Consider the following 12,032-nt stretch of genomic DNA (forward strand, 5'->3'; position numbering starts at 1 on the left):
CAAGCCAGGGGGCCGGGTCCCAGCGGCGCCATTGGCCCATTTGTGTTAAAATTCCATAAACCTCTGAGCAAACGTGTTTGAGAGCCGTAAGGTTTTGTGGCGTCATAAAGGGTTATGGCTGCTTCGGTCCACGGACGGGTGTGGGCCCGAGTGCGGAAGGCCCTGGCCTGAGCACAGGCCCCCGCGGGGCGCGGGGCTACGCTGCCTGGCGTATTTCACACGGGCCTTTGCTCGGCAGTTCATTTATTTATTTTTAAAGATTTTATTAATTTATTTGACAGCGTGAGCAGTGGGAGGAAGGGCAGGGGGAGAAGCAGGCTCCCCCTTGGAGCAGGGAGCCCGATGCAGGACTCGATCCCAGGACCCCGGGATCATGACCTGAGCCAAAGGCAGACGCCTCTCCCATGGAGCCCCCGGGCACCCCATTTCTCTGCAATTTTAACCAGTAACACGATCTCAACCCCTAACGCACACCTTGGGTCTCAGGCCTACGTTCCTCAGCATGAGCTGCTAAGACTGCAGGTGCCTCCGCGTCCTGCTCCGGAGGAGACGGTCTCCTGGCGCCCCTGGCCCGGCACCTGTGTGTCTGCAGCTCCAGCCTGTCATCCCTCTTAGGGACCTCCCGTCAGGACTGCGGACAGCGGCCTACCCCGTCCTGGGAGCGCCTGCCCGCCGCCGGGCCTGTGCCGGTCATGGGCAGGGGCCGTCCTCGGGGGCCGAGGTCTGGCGGTCGTGCCCATCACCGTGGGCCCTGTGTGTCCACAGCGGGTCCGGGCCACGTGGATGGCCGGCTGGGGGCGGGGGTCCTGCCGGTGTCCACGTCGTCCCCAGCTCCACGGTGCCTGCGAGGACTGGGGGCCACGCTGAACGTAGGGTTTCCTTCTGAACAAACCCTGAGGATGGCGAGGCCGCCGGAGCCGCCTGTGCTGTGGCCTGGTCGGCCTTGTCGGGCGAAGCGGAGGGAGAAGGAGGAGACTCCCCGGAATTCCTCGCGGGAAGATCAAGCGCTCAGAGAGCGGGCTGGGGCCCCCACGGCCGCGGGAGGCGCCTCACAGACAACCGCTGGGAAAGGAAGAGGGAAACTGGGGAGTCCTCACTGGGGGGGCCGTGAGTGCCGCGGCCCCTGTATGCCCCCGATGGCGTGTCTCCTGCAGGTAAAGGAGTAGTTAGGGGATGTTCCCGTCCTGTCCCTCGGTTTCCTTGACAACCAGATCCTCCGTGGGAGGGGACGGGGGCGCAGAAGCTACGCAGGGAAACTTGAACAGGAGCCCTGGTTTTGGGTCGGAAACACACTGGAAATTGGAAACGTCCACGGGCAACCTAGAGGCATGTCCTCTCACACGCGGGGGGCAGATGCCGTGTCTCGTCCACGGGGAGGACCAGCTGGGACCCGGCATAGCCCTGGGCCCGCTGTGACCCTGAAATACTGCTTCCCATAGAAAGACGTCAGGGCGCCTGGGGAGCAGTCGGGGCAGGAGGTGAGTGGACGGGCCGGTGAGGCCCGACCTGCCGGAGAGCAAGATAACCAGGCTCACGGCGCGCCGAAGGCCCCAGCCCCCTCGCTGGCCGCAGATGGACGCTCTGAGCCTCCGTGAGGATGACACCAGCAGGCACTAAACCCGCCACTCTGCTTAAACCCAGACGTTCCTAATGAAACCAGTAACTGGGCTCCTGCCTGGGCCGCCTGGGAGCCCGCTGGTCCCTTGAAAACTGGGTGAATGGAGGCGATGAAGAGGGACACCTGCCTGCCCTGCCCCCCCCAGCAACCCGACGACCCCTGGTGCCGATGGAAGACCCACCCCGGATGCAGGAACCGCTCAGCCCTGCGATGTCCTGAAAGGCAAAGCCGCGGCCCCGCTGGTCAAGAGCCCGGCCCGCTGAGCCGCCAGCAGCATGTGGCCACGTCAGCCAGACTTTCACGAGGTCCCCGGAGGCCGCATCCTGTGGGGAGGCAGCTGGGGTCTCAGGGGGAATATTCCTAACCTGCTTGTTACAAAGCTGCCGTGTGCTCCTGAAGCAGGGCTGAGGGGCACGGGGCAGTGGGGCCCCGCATGCGGCCCCCTCACATCCTCCACTGCTGTCAGCCCGTCTGGGGACAGGAGCCTGAGTCGCTCCCATGGCCGCTGTGAGGCTTTCCGCCCGCCGCCTCCCCGCCACCTGTGAGCTCGGGGCCACAGGCCAGGCCCCATTCCTGCATCCCCTGCACGGGGAGCCTCGCGGTTCAGCCCACGCCAAATGGGGAGGATGGCCCCGCTGTGCGTGCCTCCCGGGGATGCTTGCTCAGATGGGGCGGACACTACAGGCCCAGAGACAGGGATGAATAAGGCATCTGGGGGGGTGTTGCTGTGAGGAAGGGGCACGACATGGCGGGGTCAGCGTGTGGAGCAGGCTTGGGGGCACCGGCCACGGTCTGCGGGCACTCGGGCAGGGGGTGGGCAGCGGGCCTGCCTGGGGTCAGGGGTCCAAGCGATCACCCTGGGGAAAGGACCCCAGAGCTGCTAGCTGGGGTGCCAGCGGCCCTGGCAGGGAGGGTCGACACTTCCCCAGATGCACAGCGGGTGTGGTCCATGGCGGTGACGCCCCTGGCTCGGCCTTTACTCTGAATGCGCCGGGTGCAGAGAGGAGGGCTGGGCAGGGCTTGACCGGCACAGACTTCCTCCCGTGGAGAATGGGTGGTGGCAGGTGAGTCGAGGTGGGGCTGCCCGCAGTGGGGAGCAGCGGGGCCCAGCTCCGGAGCTGGGTGTGAGGGTGGGATGGGGGGTGCGTGAGGGGAGTATGGGATTGGGGATGGTGACCCCACACGAGGTGCCGTGGACAGCGACGGGGAGCCCAGAGGCCGGCGGGAGGCGAAGCGCCACCTGGAGTGCTGGACCGGGGGCAGGTGAGCCACGCTCTCACCCCGTATTAGGTTCTGAGCACCGACTCGGTGCCACGTGCAGGTGCTGGGGTCATTCCACCGAGGTGGAAGTTCCAGATGAAAACAAGAGATTCAGACCAAAATCTGAGTGTTTCCAAACATCTAGACGTTACATGTCACCTAGGGAACGAGTGCCTAGAGTGGCCTCCCCATGGCCCGGAACGTCACAGAAGGTGAGTGCGACAGCCTGTCATCCGTGCCCGAGGCACCCGCACCTTCTTCCCGGTGATTCGTTGGCGAGGCGGCCGGTGGGCGTTCCCGGCACGGTGGGTCCTGGTCGGGGGCGAGGCGCAGGGCAGATCTGCGTGGACCCCATGTCTGCGATCTCACCTCCCAGGCCCGCGGGGCCTCCAGCCGCCAGCGCCCCGAGGACGCCTAGGCGCGCAGGTCCGAGCTCTCCACCCGCAGGGCTTGACTCAGTTTCCAGAAGGAGCCGCTCTCGGGGGAGGACGGCCCGCCTCGCGGAAGGAGCCCCGAGCTTGCCCACGCGGTCCCTCGGCGTCAGCAGGCCGAGGCGGCCCACCACCGACGGGCTGGCTCTTGTCTTCCAGGTGAGCCGGGTGGAGAGGGAGAAGAACCAGGAGCTGAGGCAGGTGCGGGAGCACGAGCAGCACAAGAACGCCGTCCTGCTCACCGAGCTCAAGACGAAGCTGCACGAGGAGAAGATGAAGGAGCTGCAGGCCGTGCGCGAGGCGCTGCTGCGGCAACACGAGGCCGAGCTGCTGAGGGTCATTAAGATCAAGGACAACGAGAACCAGCGGCTGCAGGCGCTGCTGCACGCCCTGCGCGACGGCGCCCCCGACAAGGCCAAGATCGTGCTGCTGTCCGAGGCCAAGGAGGAGGCCAAGAAGGGGTTCGAGGCAGAGAAGATCAAAATGCAGCAGGAGATCTCGGAGCTCAAGGGGGCCAAGAAGCAGGTGGAGGAGGCGCTGACCATCGCGGTGCAGGCCGACAAGATCAAGGCCGCGGAGATCCGGAGCGTGTATCACCTCCACCAGGAGGAGATCTCCCGCATCAAGAAGGAGTGCGAGCGGGAGATCCGCAGGCTGGTACGTGCTGGGGGGGCGCGGGGTGCGGGGTGGGGGTGCGTGGGAGGGAGACCTGCAGGCTGGGATGTGCTCGGGGGGCTCCTGGGAGGGGCACTGGGGGTGGGGGCGCTGGGGGCAGGGGGACATGGGGAGTGCGAGCAGGAGATCCACGGGCTGGGATGTGCTCCAGGCCGAGGGGTGCACAGGAGGGCGCTGGGGGCGGGGACGTGGGGCGTGGGAGCTCCCAGGCGCAGCAAGGTGAGCCCAGGAGGCCCACGGGGGAAGGTCGGGGCCCTGAGGCCATCCTGATGTGGGGGCCACATGGGAAGGCGCCCTCTCCGCCTGGACCGCAGGGAGTTGCCATCCTGTCAGGACAGGAATGGCCCCAGTGCCGCAGCTTCATCTGGGGCGTCAGGGTGGCTCAGGTCACCCGCTGCCGGTGGCTGTCACCGCAGAGTCAATGTCCTCAGAGACCCGGAGCTAAGCCGTTGAAGAGAACATTCCGGGTGTGTGTGGGGCCGTGCCTGGTTCTCCCCGTCCCTGGGAGCCTGGACCCCTCGGTAGTTTGAGGCAATGGAGCTCTACCTTAGAGCCCTGTGTCCCCAGTCACGGCGTCACCAGGACCTCACTGGCGTTGCTGGTCATGCTCGGGGGCCCTGGGATCCCCTTAATGGGATGCAGCGATCTCCCCACCAGCACGGCAGTGCCCCAAGTTGGAAGCAGGCCCCTGTAGGTGCGGTGGGAGCCCCACAGGACCGGACGAAGCTCTTTCTGCCCCACAACGGGCGCCTGTGTCGTGCACCTGCAGGCCTGCCCCCCTGCACAAATGGGCGATCCAGGTGGAAGCTGTAGGGTCGTGGTCTCCTGCGTGGACACTGCTGCGTGCAGAGCCCTGTGGTTTAGAAGGACCCCCTGGCAACACCGTCACTGACCTTGGAGTGACTCCCCACCTTTACAGGATCCAATCCTGCCCCCGCGTGGAAGCCCCTTTCCTTGAATTTCCTCTGTGGGCGGGTCGCCTCCCTTGGCCGCAGGACAGGACACCTCCGCTGGTTCTTGGGGGGGGAGGTCTGCCTTTTGGTCCAAACCAGCTGCTCAAAGAGCTCATTTTGGTGGGATCTTTGCGTAGAGACGCTCATCTTCTGGTTTCCTGGTGAAGGAATAGCGATGTTTCCGGAGCGTCTGCGTGTGAGCGTCAACGTTAGGCCCCGGAGCAGAGCTCCTTGGTGATACGACTGTATTTCCCCGGCCCCTTTGTTTTCACTAATTCCGTGTTGTCTCTTCCGGCGTCTCTGTGCATGCGAGTAGTTGGGAATTTAGCCATTAAGGATTTCTTTTATTCTGTTCAGTTCACCACTGGCCCGTGAATTCTGTGATCTGGGCTAAGGAGACGCCTCTCTGTTTCCACGCTGACTTCAGCACATGGCTGGTTTATTAGCTTGTTTGACCCTTAAACAGCAGGGGAAGCACCAAGACATCCCGTCCTGTCCTGTTGTTTATGTTTTAAACAGAGGCGTCTCGTCAACCTGGGGCCGTTCACCGTAGTGAGGGCCCCTGGCCCACCCGACTGAAGAATGGGCGGAGAGGGTCTGTGTTGCCCCCGCTGGGGGGTGGGGAGCCCGATGCGGGGCTGGGAGGCAGCTGGCGGCTGGTGCGGAGGGCTCCTGGCCGCTGTCAGGGGGCTGAGTGCTTCAGGGAGAGGGGGAGGCCGTGGACCCGGTGGCCTGCAGGGGCCTGGGGGGCCCGGGTACTCCTGTCCCCCACTCTGGAGCCGACTTGTCCGGAGACCCCCCTCCTCCAAGCCTTTGTTCAAACCAAGATTAACTAAAAACGTAGCTTTGCCTGCAAAGCTACGGGCAGCGCCTCCGCTGTCTGTCCACGTCCACATGTCCAGCAAGGAGAGGCAGGCTGCAGGACACGAGCATTGGCTCCAGCTCCCTGGGCCGGTGCCCCTCGGAGAGGAGAGGAGGGCAGCGAGAAACTTCTGCTTCTCTAACCCGCAGCCTGCCTGTGGAGGGTGGACGTTGCTCCTCATACCGTCCCACGGATGGGGCTCGGGGAACTCGGGGGACCCCTGCCCTGCCCAACACACGGGAAGGCAGGAGCTACAGATGGCCCCCGTGGGCCTGCCCGCCAACGCCAGGCCCAGTGCTGGACGGGGTGGGACCCGCCGGGCGCCCAGGGACGCCGGGAGGGCTGCGCGGACTCCAGGAAGGAGCCTCGGTTGCTCCAGCTTGAACTGAAGCAGCAGAGCAGAGGCCAGCCGGGCGCGGGGGGTGGGGGGTGGTGGGGGGGGGCGCTCCTGCTGCGGCCTGAGCCCTGGGGCTCCTGTCCTCGTCCTCGGCCGGCCCGGCCTGTCCTGCTTCCGTCCAGGCAGGGCTGCTGCCATGGGGACCCTCCCGACGCGGTTCCAAGGGTTGCTCCCTCTGTTTCTATGGTAACCGCAGATCTGTACTCTGCCTGCCTGTGTGATTGTGTTCTGTTCTCCTTGTAGATGGAGGAGATAAAATTTAAAGACAGAGCAGTCTTCGTGCTGGAGAGAGAGTTAGGGGTTCAAGCCGGGCATGCTCAGAGACTGCAGCTCCAAAAAGAGGCTCTAGATGAGCAGCTGTCCCAGGTCAAAGAGGCTGATCGGCACCTGGGCAGCCCCAGACGGGAACTTCCTTATGCAGGCGGTGCAGGAGACGCCTCAGACCACTCGGGAAGCCCTGTAAGCACCTCCCCATGCTTTGCCCGGTGACCCAGAGTCACAGACAGCGCTGCACGCGGCTATGTGGCCCCGCTCGGGCAGCTCCCCAGGGAGTTGAGAGCCTAGGTCCAGAGACCAGAACCGGAACCTCCTGCCCTGGGGATGCCGACCATGTCTGCAGCCCACCAGCCAGACCCCGGACCGCTCGGCTTATCTGGCTTGGCTGGGAGGGCAAGCAGGCTTCTGTCTCCTTCCCCCCTTGCTAACGGGGCACGGCACTGGCCTTCCCTTCATCCACCCTCCCACGGCCCCCCGAGGCCTCGGGCTTCCAGCTGGAGCCCACCTGCAGCTGCCAGGCCCCCAGGGGGCTAAGGTTCCTTGCTTGCTGGTACCGGTTCCTGCCGCGGGCTGGCGGGATGAGGCCGTACGGCCTCCATCTCCGTGCGCACGGGCTCCTGGCTCTCTGCTCGCCACATCCCCACCAGTCGCCCCCACCTGCTTTTTGTGTGACCATGCCACCCTTCTGCTCCTCTTCAGGCTGCCGTGACAGCGTGGGGGCTGCCACCAGCCACAGGGCTGTGACATCCTTCATTCCTCATTGCTGCTCCTCATTCAGAGCCCTCTGGAGTGGTTCTGGGTAATCTGGGGTGGGGGGACTCTAAATTCCATGAACCCTCAACGCAGGTCCTGTGGGGCCCGCTCCCTAGCCTCTCCTGCACCTGCTGAATGAGGAACCCTCCCTCTGTCCTTCCTGGACGTGCATTGTTTGCTTTAAGGACAAAATGTCTGAGCTGAGCCAGCCCGAGGACAGTGACATTTCAAGAATAGAAAATGATTTTTACAATCTTATTATAAATGGCCTAACTGAATTAAATCTTGCTCTGGCGCTCGATAGATTGTGTTAACTCCAGAGAGATTCTGAAACTGGATCAAAATGTTTTCATTGATTTTTGAATGAGTTTCCAGAGGTTTCCAAAGTGACCTTATAGAACCCCAGTGTGAGGGAGCACACTTCTTGGGAAGCCACCTTTTGAAAGTCTTAAGTTGAACATCTTTTCCCGTGCTCACAGGATCACACTAGGGAAACCGCGTCCCCACCTCTGGCATAGGGCAGACCCCTGCCCGACGCTGTACCAGCCGCACCCCGAGGGGGCCTGGAGCACCCACACCTGCGGTGCTTGCATTTGCACGCCCTTGCCTTCCACCTCCACACACTCATGGACATTTCTGCTCCTCTGTTCTGTCCCCATGTGCGGTTTGCTGTGCCCGTGGTGGCCAGCCGGCACTCACCCACCCACCCGCCATGTGCAATCACGGGCGATCATGACACAGAGCTGCTTTGTTTTCCACGGTGTGCTGGGATTTGCAGAGGTTTTTATGCCTGTGTCTACGAACAGTTATTTGCAGTTGATTTTTGTTTTAGGAACAGCAGTTGGATGAAAAGGATGCTCGGCGCTTCCAACTTAAAATTGCAGAGCTGAGTGCGATCATTCGGAAGCTGGAGGACCGAAACGCCTTGCTGTCGGAAGAAAGGAATGAGCTGGTGAGTGGCAACGGGGCAGGGGCATGGGGGATCTGGATCCTATGGGTCTGGGGTCGGGGCGGGAGGGCAGAGGGCGCCCACCTCCAAAATTCCCTTGTGGAAAGGAGTGATGGTGCCAAGGGCAGGGCTTGCCTGCAGGCCTCTCTGCCGTTTCAATAAAACTTTATGAACAAAACCTGGTGGGGGGGCCAGATGTGGGCCACAGGCACGGGTGGGCTAATCCCCGTTCCATATTATTGAGCAAAAAAGTTCCCTCAGTCCTGTGGGTTGTCTGGGATGAGTGAGGCCCTCGCCCCTCCGTGGAGCCATCCCGATCACTCCTGGCAGGCACTGGAATTTCCAGGTGACCTCTGTCTGAGTGGGAGCTTCTCCAAGGGCCTGGCCAGTTCGTGGCGGCTCTTACCGCAAAACAGAGCCTCGGCCCCATACCCCTCCCTTGCTGTAGCCAAAGCTTGTTCTGGTCAGTTTGCGACTCTGTACAGGGACTGTTGGCTCCAGTCACACTTAAAATCATGCTGAGTGATTAATTTGGTCTTTCAGTTAAAGCGCTTAAGGGAAGCTGAGAGCCAGTATAAGCCCTTGCTGGATAAAAACAAACGTCTTACCCGGAAAAATGAAGATCTGTCCCATACTTTACGTCGGATGGAAAACAAGTTAAAATTTGTCACGCAGGAGAACATAGAAATGGTAAGGGGCCCTGACAGGTCCGACCGGCCCGTGGGATGGCTCAGGCTCCCCAGCGATGAGCAACAGCCCCCCTCCCCACTTGTCACCTGCAAGGCTTGATAATAAGGTCCCCATCGGGCCTCTGGTCTCACATACTCTGTGGGGAGAGGAACCAATGCGGAGCCTCCCTGGGAGAGGAGAGCACTGGAAGGAAGAGCACTGGAGGTCGTGGGCACCTGCCTGGGCAGAACCTGGCAGGGAGGTCACTGAGCAGGTCAGCCTCAGGCCTGCGGCCCCACCAACACCAGAGCTCTGGGGGCACCTGTGGACTCCCAGGAAGAGTCTCCACCTGCGTGGAGTGGGAGGGGCTCGCAGACCAGCAGCGCGCCCCAGCCGCGGGAGGGTCCCCTAGTGGGGTGTGGGAAGGTCAGCTGGTGCCCCCGGGCCCCTTCTTAGTTCGGCCACAGTAATTCAGCACGACCGTAGGGGGGGTCACCCCCCTCGCCCCCTCCCGCCGCCCCGTTGCTGCAGAAATGCCTCCTTCCCAGGCTCAGCCCAGTGGAGCCTGTGGGGTGCGCCGGGTCAGGGCGCCAGGTCCGGGGTGCAGGCTCGCCCCGCGCGCCCCCAGGGCCCTGCAGAGGGGTCCCTGCCCCCCGCCCCGGCCCGAGCCACGGGCAGAGAGCCCCTCCCTGCACCCCTGTGACGGGGTCTGGCTGGCTTTGCAGAGACAGAGAGCCGGGATCATCCGGAGACCCAGCTCCTTAAACGACCTGGACCAAAGTCAGGACGAGAGAGAAGTTGACTTCTTGAAACTTCAGATTGTGGAGCAGCAGAACCTCATAGACGAGCTCTCCAAGGTGCCCGCGCCCCCTGGGTGGTGCCCGCGCCCCCTGGGTGGTGCCCTCCTGCCTCCCCTGCCTCCGCGAGCCCCTTGAGCCGGGCTGCAGCCCTCCCGCCCCGGCCCCGCCCCTCCCGCCCCAGGCCCCGCCCATCATCCCGGCCCGGCCCGCCCCAGGCCCCGCCCATCACCCCGCCCTCGGCCCCGCCCCTCCCGCCCTCGACTCCGCCCATCACCCCGCCCTCGGCCCCGCCCTTCCCCTCAATCTCCGCCGGCCACGCCCTCGGCCGCGCGTCCCGCCTTCGGCCCCGCCCCTCCCGCCCTGGACTCGGCCCCGCCCCCACCCCGGCCCCTCCCCTTCTGGCCTCAGGCCCCGCCCCTCCAGCCTTTGACTTGCCCATCAGCCCCTCCCCTCAATCTCCGCCGGCCACGCCCCCGGCCACGCCCCCGCTGCCTTTCAGCCACGCCCCCCGCCACTCCCCTCCCATTTCCCTCGGTCCTGCCCGCCCCGCCCGTCGGCCCCGCCCCTCGCCCCTCAGCCCCTCCCCTCCCACCCCCTCAGCCTCTCCCTTTCCTCCTCTCCCCACTACCCTGCCCCTCCCTTCCCTCCCCTCCCTTCCCTCCCCTCCCCTTTCCCCGCCCCTCCCTTCCCTCCCCTCCCCACTCCCCTGCCTTTCCCTCCCCTCCCCTTACACGCCCCCCCCCGCCCCTCCCTTCCCTCCCCTCCCCACTCCCCTGCCTTTCCCTCTCCTCCCCTTACTCCCCCCCCCCGCCCCTCCCTGCCCTCCCCCCCCACTCCCCGCCCCTCCCTGGGGGCCCCACCAGGATCAGGCCCCAGAGGCCCTCTCTAGACCTGCGCGGTCTCCTCATCACTCTGGCCCTGGGGCATCCAGGGCAGCGATGCCGAGGTGTTGGCTCCCCGGCCCTGGGGACAGGGGTGTCACCTGGGGGCTGAGCACACAGTCCCCCATTGTCAGTGTGGAGGTAGGAATCCGCAGGTGTGGGCAGGGGCCATCCTGGGCCCCCGGAGGCTTCTGGTGGCTGTGGGTGTCTCACACCTGCTCCCACTGTCTCCAAGGAGCCCGCCCTCTGTGTCCCCTTCTCTCCTGAGCACACCTGCCCACCCTACTGCAGGGCCGTCTCACCTCCAGACCCCTCACTCAGTCACATCTGCAAAGACCCTATTCCAAATAAGGTCCACATGCAGGTGCTGGGCATGAGGACCTCTACACTGTCCTGTCCCTGTCCCTACACCACCTCTACGTGCCCTGTCCCTACACCCCCTCTACATGCCCTGTCCCTGTCCCTATACCCCCTCTACGTGCCCTGTCCCTGTCCCTACACCCCCTCTACATGCCCTGTCCCTGTCCTACACCCTCTCTACACTGGCCTGTCCTTGTCCCTACACCTGCACCAGTTTTGCAAGTAGTCCTGCATCAAATCCTCCTCCAATTACTCTGCTTGGGGGCCTTCTGCCTCTTGTTGGGGTCCACTGGGATCATTTCTGCATGGTCGCCTTGGTCATTCTATGACCTTGGGGGGCAGCAGAAGGGACAACAGCACCTCCTTGCTGGTGTGGCTTATGGCCCAGAAGTGGTGGCCTGGCCTGGCTTCTTGTTGTTTTAGTAAGTTTAATGCCCATCGTGGGGCTTGCACTCAAGACCCTGAGGTCAAGAGCCACGTGCTCCGCGCGCTGAGCCGCCCAAGCGCCTGGGGCCTGTCTCGTGTGATGATTGAAGTGGCCTCCAGAGTAACAGGAGATCGTACTGCCCAGCACGGGCTGTAGGACGGGGTCTCATCAGCACAGCCCCCCCGACTGGCCCGAGAGTGACCGTCAGTCCCCACATGTCCAAGAATCTATGGGCTGAGTGGGGGGCGGGGGAGGGTGGGAAGAGGAAGAGGCCTTGGTCCGTCGCAGTTGTCCGCCATTGCAGATGCTGAAGGGTGGGCCCGAGCCCAGGACCCTGGGGGCTTCTGCAGGTCTCACGGTGACTTGGCAGGTCAGCTTAGGGAGGCAGGACCATGAGGCCGCGTCAGACGGCCCTCGGCAGGCAGTGGGAGGCGGTGGGTGCTCTGGGTGCCCTGGGGAGCAGACTGTGCTCCCAGCTCCCTAACACGCTGTTCTGTCCCTAGACGCTTGAGACGGCCGGCTACGTGAAGAGCGTGCTAGTAAGTGATTCTTCCCTCCGTCCACACCCGTTTCCCGGGCCCCCTGGTGCTGGTGGCTCCTGCTCCTCCACACAGAGGCGCTACCTGCCCAGAGGCTTTGCAGGGGTGACCAGAACGCCTACCCCTGAGCGTCAGCTAGATGCCCCTCGGGGCCTTTGGTGACACCTGCAGGAGGAGCACCC

General features: G+C 63.9%; 1 protein-coding gene across 15 annotated transcripts in view; it reads left to right on the top strand.

The window, feature by feature from the left end:
- Positions 1-12,032, top strand: part of JAKMIP3 (Janus kinase and microtubule interacting protein 3) — a 97,378-nt gene that overhangs the window by 49,272 nt on the left and 36,074 nt on the right. For 12 of the 15 annotated variants that reach the window (XM_038579155.1, XM_038579156.1, XM_038579154.1 and 9 more), the window contains exons 3-8: positions 3,469-3,966; positions 6,440-6,655; positions 8,058-8,177; positions 8,718-8,864; positions 9,569-9,700; positions 11,815-11,850. In XM_038579155.1, coding sequence (XP_038435083.1) covers positions 3,469-3,966; positions 6,440-6,655; positions 8,058-8,177; positions 8,718-8,864; positions 9,569-9,700; positions 11,815-11,850 — 1,149 coding nt within the window. The remainder of the gene's footprint in view (positions 1-3,468; positions 3,967-6,439; positions 6,656-8,057; positions 8,178-8,717; positions 8,865-9,568; positions 9,701-11,814; positions 11,851-12,032) is intronic. The other 3 variants (XM_038579159.1, XM_038579168.1, XM_038579169.1) reach the window with 2 other exon arrangements.

Source organism: Canis lupus, chromosome 28 (assembly GCF_011100685.1).
Source record: "Canis lupus familiaris isolate Mischka breed German Shepherd chromosome 28, alternate assembly UU_Cfam_GSD_1.0, whole genome shotgun sequence".
Taxonomy (NCBI): domain Eukaryota; kingdom Metazoa; phylum Chordata; class Mammalia; order Carnivora; family Canidae; genus Canis; species Canis lupus.